Raw genomic sequence first — 14,050 nt, 5'->3', positions numbered from 1 at the left:
CTCTCTCTTTAACACGGTAAGTTCGGGAAAATGTGTTATAAATAATAAACTAGAGAAAATGCTATTAAAAAACCACCGAATATATGTCAAGTTATGTCACGGTAACATATATTGAGCAAATTTCTAACAGTATTTTGTCTAGTTTATTATTTATTACACCTTTTTCCGAACTTACCGTGTTAAAGAGAGAGTCGGCCGCTATTTTAAATTTTCCAATACATCGGTAAACACTGTATGCTTTTCGAGCTCAATAAACATGTTAAATTGAATAAAAACACGAAAATTATATCCAGTTTGGTAGAAAAGTAATCTATCTTGCCTTTGATAACATTTATTTGTTATATATTTGTTTTTTTGACAACTTTTTCGAATCTATGTGTACAGTAATACAAACCCATATATTCTTTTTATATTAATATAAAAAAGCGGTTTCGTTTATGAACATACTAACCGCTTTAAAATAAGTGAAACCACTAAGAACTTAACCAGTTAATTAGAAAGCGAACATTTAGAAAATCGATTTTATTTAAAAAAAAAAAAAAAAAAAAAAAACATTAAACAAGTAAAAAATATTTTTAAATATTATGGGGATTATAGTCTATTTTAAAAAACAATATCTCCTTCAAGAACGATCATAAAATGTGTTTTCAATCGACATTTATTCAATAAGGGACCAGTTTTCCTACCTAGCGAAAGGGGACCAGTTTTCCGGAGACGAGTTTTCCGGAGACGAGTTTTCCGGAGACGAGTTTTCCCGAGACGAGTTTTCCCGTGACGAGTTTTCCTAAATTCAAATTTCGCATTGACCCTGAAAATATCGTAAAAATGAAATCAAAAGAAAAATTTTGATAGATTTTTAAAGTTTAAAAATTGAAAAATACTGAACTCGTAACATTCAATTAATTTCATTGCAATTTTTTTTTTTATATTTCTATTACTTTTTATACAACTTTAATAGTTTATTTTGGAAGTATAATCCATAAAGAAAATAAACAACCCACTTTTAAATGAGAAATTACGAGTTTTTTTATATTTTATTTGCAGTTTCGTGTTAGGGGTGTCAAAAATTCCTACAAAAATTCTGATAACACCTACCACAGGGACCTCCAACCTCGTACACATAAATAGTGCGTACTTGTACAGTTTAATCAAGACATTAAAAAATGAAAATATCGAAAAAATGTTATATTGTACGTATGCGTTTTGACATGAAGATCTTCGGAAAAAAATTTCACTTAATTTGATCGAGTAGTTTTTTTTACAGCGGAAAAACACGTTTTTATGAGAGCGCGTTGAAGATTTGTTTTAAATTTTTGTTTAAATTTTAGAAACGACACGGGAGATAACTCCATGTAAAGCGCCGACACTCCTTCCCCATCTTTAATACAAGCTTTTCTTCCTAAAAATCGAACCTTTTGCTCGGTATCATAACAAATTGTTTTTCGCTGTAAAAAAAAAAAACTGCTTGATTAAGTGAAATTTTTTTCGGAGAACTTCATTCCATAACAGATGCGTACAATTTAAACTTTTTTTCGATATTTTCATTTTTTTATTGTCTTGACTAAACTGTACAAGTACCAAATATTGAAATGATTTGGGTGGGAATAGCTAAAATGTTAAAAGAAAAGGGTTCGGAACTTATTTTATCGGGGACATAAATAATTGTTACACCGGCGGTGATTACAATCGACTTTAATTTGTTTTCAATTTCCGAAGATTTTCACATTTCTTCATTTCTTCATTTATTTCATGTTTAACAACAAAAAATATAGTTTTCTTTTCTTACAAACATTCGTTCAATTTTTGTCTTTTTAAAATTTAATGTTGATTTTTCTTAACATGAAAAGCAACTCGACTGAGTTTTAAATCAGAAAACGTTTTAAACTCCCAAGTATTTATTTTTCTTTCAAAAAGTCAACACTACAACGACACAACGTACTTTAACAATTGCGTTTGTTTTGAATGAAAAAAAAAGCAGAAAATTTGATGCAAGAAAAAGAAATATAAACATGTCAGCCATTTTGTTATTTTCACAATTTTCTTCAACGAATTCATATTTGATAAAGCAAAAAAAGTTGGATCGCCTTTAAATAGATCGTAAGTGTTTTTGTTGTTGTTGTTATTTTCATGTTATTGCAATCTTTACATTCATCAATTTTTTTTTTCACGTTCACAAAAACAAGCACGTAAAGGGCTACTAATTGGGACAATGCCTTAGAAAGATTTAACAAGATGTTGGTTTACATTACATTTAAACTTCTGCATATCAGTACAGTCAGGGAAGCAAGTAGCAGGAATGGAATTCCAAAGTCTAGCTCTTCGAGGGAAGAAATAATAAGAGTAGAAAGCTTTCTGGCATTTAGGGACCATAACAGTGAAGAGGTGTGATTTTGTTGCTAAGCGAGTTTGTCGGAATTATGTACGTCGAGGGAGGGGACACAAGTGAATTCATCAGAGCACATTCCATTAAAATATTGGTATTAGTGCACTTGCACTTGTTGATCCGTGGTGAAATAACGTTATTATTTAAAAAGCCATTCTTAACATGGGGAGAGGAGGGTGTTTTGTAACTATTATATACCTTACAATTGAATAAAAAAAAACATATAAAACTTTAATTAAACTTGGAAATACGATTTTAAAAAATAGCGCGGATCAGTAAGTGCATTAGCACCAAAATATTTGTAAAACAGGCACAGATATGCAACATTGTGGCGATGAGACAGGGGCTGAAGCTTAGTTGATAAAGTGCGACCTATTAGATTGAAGATTCTTTTTTGGACCCTATCCAAGAGGGAGAGACTAGTGGTAGATGCACCTGCCCAGATGTGACAACAATACTTCATGGGCGAATGGTGGCTTTGTAAAGGTACAAGATACTCTCAGGTGTGAGCAGTCTTCTAGCTTGATAGAGGGAACCCACCTTTTTTTTGCAGCAGCCTTGTCATAACTTATATATATATAAGAAAAAATAGCTGTAAAGTAGAAATTTACAAAATGTTTTTATTATTCAGCATTATTGGGTGCTCCTTAATCCGCAGAGTTTCAAATAATGCTATTTCTTCCCATCAGAGGAAAAAATTGCTAGCAAAATAATCAGTCACGTTAAAAATTTTCATATTTTTATGTATTTGCTGTTTGCTGCATAAGTTGAAACTTGAAGTTTTATGATTTGTAGTCACAAAACTTATATATATAATCACAAAACTTATATATATATAATCACAAAACTTATATATATAATCGCAAAACATATAATCACAAAACTTATATATATATGATCGCAAAACTTACATATATATATATATATATATATATAATCGCAAAACATATATATATAATCGCAAAACATATATATAATCACAAAACTTATATATATATAATCGCAAAACTTATATATATATATATAATCACAAAACTTATATATATAATCGCAAAACATATATAATCGCAAAACATATATATAATCGCAAAACTTATATATATAATCACAAAACTTATATATATAATCACAAAACTTATATATATAATCACAAAACTTATATATATAATCGCAAAACTTATATATATATAATCACAAAACATATATATAATCACAAAACTTATATATATAATCACAAAACTTATATATATAATCACAAAACTTATATATATATATATAATCACAAAACATATATAATCACAAAACTTATATATATATATATATATATAATCGCAAAACATATACATAATCACAAAACTTATATATATATAATCGCAAAACTTATATATATATATATAATCACAAAACTTATATATATAATCGCAAAACATATATATAATCACAAAACTTATATATATATAATCGCAAAACATATATATATATATATAATCACAAAACTTATATATATATAATCGCAAAACATATATATAATCACAAAACTTATATATATATAATCGCAAAACTTATATATATATATATATAATCACAAAACTTATATATATAATCACAAAACTTATATATATATATATATACAGGGTGTTTCAAAAGTCTTGGGGACATAACGATTTTTAATAACTCAAAAACTATTAGGAGTTGAAAAATGAAATTGGTACCGTTGGAAAGGTTAAAGTTTCAAGTTTTGTGGGGAATCTTCAAAGTTGCTCAATATGAGCACCATTCGTCACACGGCAGACATCTAGTCGATAGTCCATTTCCTGCCAAACACGTTCCAGCATCTTGACGTCAATGGTTCCCATAACTGCCGTTACTCGAGCCTTTAGTTCGTCAATATCTCTTGGAAGGGGTGGCACATAGACTTGTTGATTGACAAAACCCCAAAGGAAAAAGTCACACGAGGTAAGATCTGGGGACCTAGGAGGCCAGGGCATGAGAACGTCATCACCTCGCCCAGATCTCCCAATCCATCTACCAGGCAGCCTTGTGTTAAGAAACTGTCTTACTCTAAGACTCCAGTGTGAAGGTGCACCACCTTGTTAAAAAATGAAGTCATCAGATTCTGCTTCTTCCAACTGAGCCATTAACCAGTCTTCCAGCATGTTGAGATAGGATTCACCAGTGATAGTTGCCTCTTCAAAGAAGAACGGTCCATAGACACCTTTCTTGGAAATTGCACAAAACACGTTCACTTTTTGTGAATCTTGCTCGTGCTCAAGAAGTTCATGAGGATTCTCAGTACCCCATATGCGAGTGTTATGCTTGTTAACTTTGCCATTCAGATGGAAGGTCGCCTCATCGCTAAAAACAAGCCGGTCATCAAAGCCGTTATCTTCCAACTTCTCTTGCATTGCAATGCAAAAGTCACGGCAAAGTGGCTTATCAGTGTCCTTCAACTTTTGGATCAACTTGAGCTTGTAAGGTACCATTTGCAGTCGTTTCCTTAAGAAACGCCAGATAGTTGCTGGAGCAAGCTGAAGTTCTCTGCTGGCTCTTCTCACTGATTTACGGGGGCTCTGCTGAAAGGCTGTCTGAACTTGCTCAACTGCATCTTCTGAAGTTAAAGGGCGACCTGCTCGCTTACTTGGGACAAACACCCATCTTTCACAAATTTAGCATGCCATCTGACAATGGATTTCCTTTCAGGGGCTTCTTTTTTAAATTTCCTGTGAAATGCACGCTGAACACATGTCCACGATTCAGTCTTTGCAAATTGGAGGACGCAAAATGCCTTGTCTTGTTTAGAGAACGACATTACTGCACCTGGAAACATAAGACGAAAATCATTAGTATGACCAAAAACTTGATTAAGCAAGCTTTAAAATGGCACCAGTTTCATTTTTCTACCTGGAATAGTTCATGAGATATACGCATTTGTAATGTTCCCAAGACTTTTGAAACACCCTGTATAATCGCAAAACATATATATAATCACAAAACTTATATATATAATCGCAACATCAACATGGGTTTTATCACTCAATGAGGAACCCTTCCCTGAACTTTAGCCATCTAACTCTGTCCTGAGATATTCGCTGCCATGTGGGATCCATGTGCTGTATTAGGTCGTCCCTCCATCTCGTTCTTAGTCTTTCCTTTGGCCGCTTATGTTCACGATGAACCATCTGTTGTCATGTTGTCTGGCTACGTGTCCTGCCCATCTGTGTTTGGATGTTTTGATGGCAGTATTGATGTCAATGACTCTTGTTTGTTGGGCGGATCCAGATGTTTGTCTTTCTGTCTTGTAGAGTGATGCCTAACATTATCCTCTCCATCTTCTTTCATGCTACTATCAAGATTTCACTTTGGCAAGTTGTCATGGCCCATGTTTCACTACCGTAGATCATCACAGGTAGTACATATTCATTGAAGATTTTCCCTTTGATCGGCTTCTCATGATATTTTACACTTTCCCAAAAGCTTCCCATCCCAATGCTACCCTTCTCTTTATCTCAGGGAGGAGATCTCTATCTTTCGTAATTTTCTTTCCCAAGTAGATATAGCTTTCAACTTCTTCAATGGTCTTTTCATCAACAATTATAGGCGACTTGGCAGCATGCTGGTTTAATATCATATTAGTCTATATATCCGCATTTTTTGCTATAGAAAACAAATCGAAAACGTGGTCAATAAATAAATGGGTGCTTATTAAGAATTACACTTAATTTAAGAAAAAAGTGCACTTGGGGACCACTATCTTTAAGAAGTTGATTACGGGGAGGTTGAAAATGTCTTTCAGAATAAACACCTCCAACCTCCCCATGTTAAGAATGGCTTTCGGAATGAACACCCTTTGAAGGTTGGACAACCAGTACACATTGACCAAATCGTTATGATGTATGCACTCGTCATTATTTTTTTATTTTTTTTACATAGGCATCACCACTTATCAAGGCCAAGAGACCACTCGAGGATAAGGGTTAAAGAGTGTACAGTAGAAATTGGACAATATAGTAATCATTAATAATGGAAATTCGGTAAATTTGTTAACTTATATGGAACAGTTCATCAAAAACTTGTTTACATTAGACTTGAAGACAACTATATTGTAGTCAGCTGGAAAGCAGGAAAACAAGATAATTCCACAGGTGTGCAGTTCTAAGAAAGAAGCTTTGTTCATGGAATCTATGTTTAGGTTTAGGCACAGATAAAGAGTGGGAGAAAGTTAGTGATGGTGTTTTCTGTTAGACGGGTGTTTCTTGTGGAAGTCTGGTGAGGGGGGAACTATAGATTGGAGCTCAGCTGAGCACTTGCCATGAAAATAACGATAAAGCAGAGACAAACTCGCAACATCTCTTCTGTGAGAAAGAGGTTGCAGGGAAAAGAAAAGGACATCCCCTACGAGGCTACGAAGTCTATTGGACCAAAGATGTCATATTCCAAAAGTTAAGTAAATTAATCAAGTAAGTTTTTTTTTTATTAATAAAGTCAAATATTATCACAAGCTGAATGGATGCACTGTTGTGTGCCACATTTGTTTAAGATGCAGCCAACTCACAGTCTACAATTTTTAGACGCAGTTAAAAGTCAATTTCACTTAGTAAGACATTTTAATTGGTCTTAAAATTCTTAGTGAATCATGTTTTACTGATGCTACCAGATTAGGCTGTCTGAAGATACTGGCTTCCTAACCCCAACTGCATCAAACATTGATTTTATTAGGTTTTTTTCCTTTCTTTTCGCAAAACCCAATCATGTTCTGCTAAATCAAAAACGAAAAACAATTTTCCTCTACAAAACCAAACTAAGCACTATGAATAAATATATGAATAAATATATGAATGAATATATGAATGAATATATGAATAAATATATGAATGAATATATGAATAAATATATGAATAAATATATGAATGAATATATGAATAAATATATGAAGATATATATAAGAAGAAGGGCAGAGGTTATGTAGCGTTCAATGTTTACACATTCACATCCAAAATCACGTGTACGCATATCGTCTGCGCATACACTATCCTTCAGAAAAACAAATAATTATATTTTGGACCAATCAGAAAACTTTCTGAAATGGTCTTTCTGGGAGCTACCTAAACTCTTTAAAAGCCAGATTTTTCTTCACTGAACCAGTGGAACCCAGTTGACCCGAGTCTATGGATCTGTGTCGCTAGGCGCCCCACAGTGGGCACTCATCTCTGCAACATTTCTCTCCACTTACAGATACGCACACAAACATTAACAAATACACAGACACACGAACAACTCATTGACTTATTAGTGTCTGCAAATCTGTATAAACTTTATTCATTAAAATATACTGAACTGGAACACGTACATCAAATCTGTTGCCAGGGACGCTGGGAAAATGGTGGGATCCTTCTACCGCTCCAGAAGATATCTCACCACTGATGCAATTCTCTATCTATATAAAAGTCAAGTACCTCCAAGGATGAAGTACTGCTGCCACATCTGGGCAGGAGCTGCTAAAAACAGTCTATCCTGCCTTGACAGAGTACAAAATAGACTTCGTGGTTTAGTGGGGGATGCCCTTTTGTCTTCCCTGCAACCTCTCTCCCACAGAAGAGACGTTTCGAGCCTGTCTTTGTTTTATCGTTATTTCCATGGCAGGTGCTCGTCTGAGATCCAATCTCTCATCCCTTCCTCGCCAATCTTTCATGAGAAACACTCGTCTGGCTGAAACTACTGTCAATAATTTTCCCCACTCTTTATCTGTGCCTAAATCCAAACGTAGATTCCATGAGCAAAGCTTCTTTCTTAGAACTGCACGCCAGTGGAACTCTCTGGTGCTTGCCTGTTTCCCACCTGACTACAACTTGGACGTCTTCAAGTCCAACATAAACAAACTCCTGACAAACCGTCCCCTTAAGTAAGACACTCTATCAAAACCCCCAATACTAATGATTACTACAATACTATCTCATTGATTACTGTACACGCAATAACCCTTATCCCTGAGTGGCCTTTGGGCCTTGATGAGTGGTGACCTCCATGTAAAAAAAAAAAAAAAAAAATCTTACTGAACTCCAATAATAATACAAAATCAAATGACATGAACTCTTAAAAACAACTTTCAATGAATTATAATTTATTTGAGTAGAGAAGTTTTGAATACGATTTTCCTGACCCCTAAAACTCGCAGTTTCATCACGGATTAATCGATCCAGACTTCTTCTAATGTCTCAGCTAATGAACCCCTTTGTTTTCATGAAAACTCTAAAAATATTTACGAACATTCTATGTTTTCCTATTGCTGTAAACCTTCCATTTTAAAAATATATAAATTATCTCTTTTTTGTGAATATATGCCTTCTTATTATTTTGTTTTATTTACAATATGGCAATGTCTCTCATTTTTCTCACATTTGAATATAAAACCTGCAAACCTTTTTCACTGAAAATATTTCTCTGAATTCAGCCACCATAGAAATATTCTTTCAGTACTAAGCACCCTAAAGTAAAACCTCAAACTGACATGAACATATCCCTAAAAACTAATGACTGACATCCCTAAAACTGGTGAAGGAAATCCCATAAATACAGGGTGGAATGATAAAATGATAAAATTGTCGCCCTAGAAAAGACAACATAGTTCCATTTCCGTTTGTTTCCATTTTTTTTTTTTTGCTGACCATCTACTACTTGGCCAGTTGTATGCCTGAAAGTGACACATTATTCAATGACTTTGTGACTTATCATCTCTTTTTCTTTTTTTCTTTCTGTAGGTTTTGGAACTCGGAAGTCGCAGTCCAAGATGTCTGCGCTGACAGAGGAGCAAAGGAGACGGATTGAGGAGAACAAGGCCCGAGCACTTGAGAAACTGGCTCAAAAAAGATCCCATGTTGATCCAAACCCAAAGCACACAGACAGTGCAAGCGCGCCAACAAGATGCCCTTTTCTTCCTCCCTCTCTTCCTGCTCCCCTGCATAATCGCAGTTCTACGTACAGTAAAAATTCTTCCTTCATTTCTCGAAATGGTTCGGGATCCAATCCCAATACAAAGCCGAAAAATAATGATGCCGGATCTAAAATGAGTAGCTGTACAAATCTGACGGCCAGCAACGGAAAACTGGATTTGGGAAAAAGTGCTCAACCAGTGAATTCATTTTATAGTAAAACGACTGTTGTGAAAGCGCATGTTATTCTCTTATCTCGGACGCGCTTCATGGTGGAGACAACCTTCCATGAAGGTCTCATTGCGCTCTTCAAGACGATGGAGACTAAAGAATATAGTAAGCATCAACGTTTATGTGGATCTGGTAAACTATATCAGATTCAGTTTCTTTGTTTTGTGACATATCAACCTTTAACACAGAGAGCAATTGCAAATGATTCATCTGTGACCCTCCATCCCATATACGATAGCCTTTATGTATTTCGGTGAATTATTTGTAACCGTTTGTTCTAATCTCCTATCTGGGATGGGGGTTTTATTTATCTTTTCTAAATATTGTTATTATAGAAAAATAACCAACAATTTCTCTAGTAAACTGTTGAGACAGCAATTCATAAGTTAGAATTACATGTAATCCCCGCCACTGCTGGAGACAATCATCTTAAGACAAGAACGAAACGAACCGCATACACACCTTGTCTGTAACAGTGAACTCCTCCATAATCGCAGCCTTCAGAGAGTCAATCATGTTGTAGCCATGCTTGTTGGTCTGGACCTCGATCACATGCCAGAATAAATAGTACGGGGTGGTGCAGTCAGATGAGGAGAGTGGCCACAAGTTCAGCAACGGGTGGTGAAGGACATTGTACAGTCATCTTAGTCTTGAATGCACGAGCGGAATCCTGCTAAAAGATGTAATAATCTCGTCCATCCAAGTTTCATCACTCGCCTCAGCACCTCCTGGTTTTTTGTTTACTTTTTGTCAAATGTCAGATTTTGCTGTAACACCCTTACATATAGATATATATTAGCATTGCTCTAATCTATTATTCATAATTAATGATTCCCATATTGTATTATCTTTTATACTAAGTTCACTTATAAGACTATTGACGGTAGATGGGCTTCCATTTTCCCTGCATATATGGTTAGCTATAACTGCCGTTTCAATATTTCCGACATTCCAGCCTTTTCGATTACCTTTTTGAATGCCAGTACAAGTAGATTGAGTTGACCATCGTCTGATGGGTTGAGGGTACCGGATAGACAGTTCCTGGCTGCTGTTCCCGACTGGTAGTACAGGAGCCTTAACTCTTTGGTAGTGCTTAGAGCGGCTGCATACAGTTGTATAATATCGGGTTGTTTGTAGTGCCATATCGCGCATGGAAAGGGATCCTGCACTCATCTCCGGTGGCTATCCCGAGTCCACAATCTTAGTAGATGGAAGGATAACTGATGGTCTGCTAGTGTTGCATGTCTAGTATTCTGGATAACCACTTGTTCAGCACCCCTTACCTAAACTGAAACTCTTAAAAAAAAAAATGATGACAGTACAATCAAAAATTACGCTAAAACCAGGCCCAAACTAAAAAAAAAAAACAACCTGCCTTCTCCCTTGAGGCTTGCATTTACGAACATCCGTGGGCTTAGAACTAATTTAAATGATGTTGAAGCATTTCTCCTAACAAACACCCCGGATATCTTAGCACTAAGTGAGACTAACCTACACTCCTCCATCCCCTCTAACTACTTTAACATGCCTGGATATCTCTGACTAAGGACTCTGACAGACATATACACGGGCTTGGAGTATATATTTGAAACACCCTCCCCTTGACTAGAGAAACTAAAGACACATGCACGGACTTAGAGTTCACATTTGTAATACCATTCCCTTGACTAGAGAAACAAACCTAGAAAAAGATGATCAAGCCTTTATATGCTTTAGACTTAACATGCAACATAACATTAGCTACTTTTATTTTCTCTACCGCTCTCCCTGGACCCAGGACTGTACCCTAATAAACAAAGTCTCTGACAGTATAGATACAGCACTTTCCCTCGACACTAGCGCATAAGTGCATGTATTTGGTGACTTCAATGTCCACCACAGCAACTGGCTTGAATTTTCTACTCCCACAGACGCAGCTGGTACCACAACACATAACTTCTCTATATCTCATTCCCTATCACAGATGATTACGTTTCCAATCCGTTTCCCAAACCAGCATAAACAACACGCATCACTTCTAGATCTGTTTCTGACCACAGGTCCCGATGATTGTATTACTAATGCCCACAGCCCACTTGGGAACGCCAATCATGCAGTGGTAATGCTTGAAAAAGACTTTAGAGCCAAAACTGAAGAGCCACTGCTCAAAACAACGAGATATTATAAAAAGGCTGACTGGGAAGCCATCAGGGATCTCATCAGGGACGCCCCATGGCAAAATATCTCCCCAATGGTTTACTTCTACTTGTGCAGCTGCAATAGCGCAAAGGCAGCATGCATACTGCAAATTTAACCAACATAAATCCAGTTCAAACAGACAGAAGTATATAGAAGCCAGAAGTAACTGTAAGAAATAAATAGCGACAGCTAAGAGAGAATTTACTGAAACCACTAAAAAACGCATCGAAGCACAGAAATTAGGAACCCGTGACTTTTGGAAAATCTACAACAGTGTAGTAAATAATGGGCAATCAACAATTCCCCCACTAACCAACAATCATAAGGTTGTTTGCTCTGCAACTGAGAAGACTAACATGCTTGCCAGTCGGTTTGCCTCAAACTCCACACTGGCCCCTTCAAATACCCCCTCTCTGACTTTCCTTTGTGGACAGATGCCACACTAGACGATCTGAAAATCACCCCTTCTCAGGTGCATGCTATCATAAGAAATCTTGACACTGTAAAAGCATGTGGACCTGATCTCATCCGGCTGTGCTATTAAAAAAGTGCTCTGCCGAAGTAGCTCCAGTTCTCTCCAAACTTTACACAAATGCCTTAATGAATCTTGCTTTCCTGCCTGCTGGAAAATTGCTTCTGTGGTACCAGTTTTCAAGAATTCTAGCGAAAGAACTGACCCAGTAAATTATAGCTCCATTAGTCTCCTCCCAGTTTTTGCCAAAATATTTGAGACCATAACTAACCAAACTCTAGTCCATCACCTTACAGATGCTAAACTTCTGACTGACCAACAATATGGATTTAGACAAGCCCGTTTCACAGCAGACATCCTAACTGTAATCTCAGAACGTATATACCAGTCACTGGACAAAGTGGGGGAAGGGTAGAGCGGTAGCTCTAGATATATCTAAGACTTTTGACAGGGTATGGCATGAAGGTCTTCTCAGGAAAATCAGATCATACGGTATCACTGGAAGAATACATAACATAATTAGATCCTTCTTAGATAAGAGAAAAATCCTGGTTGTCCTCGACGGTCGTGCATCTAAACAATATGATATAAATGCGGGAGTGCCTCAGGGGCCTATCCTTGGACCTCTGTTATTCCTAATATTCATAAATGACCTCCCTGACAAAATAACCTGTGAGATGGGTATATATGCTGACGACACCACACTCTATAACAGACACGACAGGAAAACAAATGAACACATATCTAAAGAAATGGCAGAAACACTAGAGGGTGATCTCCAATCTGTAGTGGAATGGGGACATAAATGGATGGTCACATTCAATGCTGCCAAGACTAAACTAGTTTTCTTCAATAATTACAAGAAACCTTCTCTACCACCTATAGCAATGGCCAATGACTCTTTATCTGAAAGTACATCCTTTAAACTCCTCGGCCTAATGCTCACAGGAAACATGAGTTGGAACAATTACATTGAGAGTATCGCCAGGACTGCTGCGAATAAGGTGGGTTCTCTTTACCGTGCTAGAAAGATACTAATGCCCGAAAGTATCCTGTACCTCTATAAGGCCACCATTCGCCCATGTATGGAGTATTGTTGTCATATTTGGGCTGGTGCATCTGCCACTAGTCTCTCGCTCCTAGATAAGGTTCAAAAGAGAGTTGCCAATCTGATAGGTCCTGAACTGTCATCTAAACTTCAGCATCTGTCCCATCGACGAAACGTTGCATCCCTCTGCCTGTTCTAAAAGTACTTTAACGGTGAATGCTCTGACGAACTGCAAGCACTTGTGCCCCCTCGACGTAAATACCCCCGACAAACCCGACAAGCAGTTAAATCCCACCCCTACACAGTAGAGATCCCTAAATGTAACAGAGCAATCTACTCCAGTAGTTTCTTCCCCAGAACAGCTAGACTTTGGAATTCCCTTCCGGGTCCCTGCTTCCCCAACTGTACTGAGATGCAAAAGTTCAAGTGTAACGTGAACTAACAGCTTGCTGGCCAACTCCCTACACAGTACCCCAGATGTCTATGTCCCTGATAGTAGCCCCCTACAACAAAGTGGCAATGTGCCTTGTTTGGGGAGAAAATGTAATAAAAAAAAATTTTTTTAATTTTCACATTTTTTTTTTTTTTTCAGATTCCATGACAAAATGCTGGTCGTTTAAACTGACTGAATATGAAAAACTAGGTAAGAATTTTTATATTTAATGGATCAGGATGTTTTATTTAATGGATCAGGATTTTTTTATTATTATTTCATGGATCAGAATTTATTATTTAATGGATCAACATTTTTTTATTCAATGGATTAAGATTTTGTATCGTACGAAGCTAACAGCTTGTATAAATCATTAAAA

At 36.3% G+C, this 14,050-nt stretch overlaps 1 protein-coding gene across 1 annotated transcript in view; it reads left to right on the top strand.

Moving 5' to 3' along the window:
* Positions 1-1,654: 1,654 nt before the first annotated feature.
* Positions 1,655-14,050, top strand: part of LOC145263885 (SNF2 related chromatin remodeling annealing helicase 1-like) — a 69,534-nt gene continuing 57,138 nt past the window's right edge. Inside the window, exons 1-3 of the mRNA XM_080120965.1 lie at positions 1,655-2,097; positions 9,139-9,645; positions 13,831-13,881. Of these exons, the coding sequence (XP_079977091.1) occupies positions 9,168-9,645; positions 13,831-13,881 (529 nt within the window). The 5' untranslated portion in view covers positions 1,655-2,097; positions 9,139-9,167. The remainder of the gene's footprint in view (positions 2,098-9,138; positions 9,646-13,830; positions 13,882-14,050) is intronic.

This window comes from Euprymna scolopes, chromosome 39 (genome assembly GCF_053919585.1).
Source record: "Euprymna scolopes isolate OS-2025 chromosome 39, ASM5391958v1, whole genome shotgun sequence".
Classification (NCBI taxonomy): Eukaryota; Metazoa; Mollusca; class Cephalopoda; order Sepiida; family Sepiolidae; genus Euprymna; species Euprymna scolopes.
The sequence above is the reverse complement of the archived record's forward strand: the minus strand, read 5'-3'. Positions and strand labels throughout refer to the sequence as shown.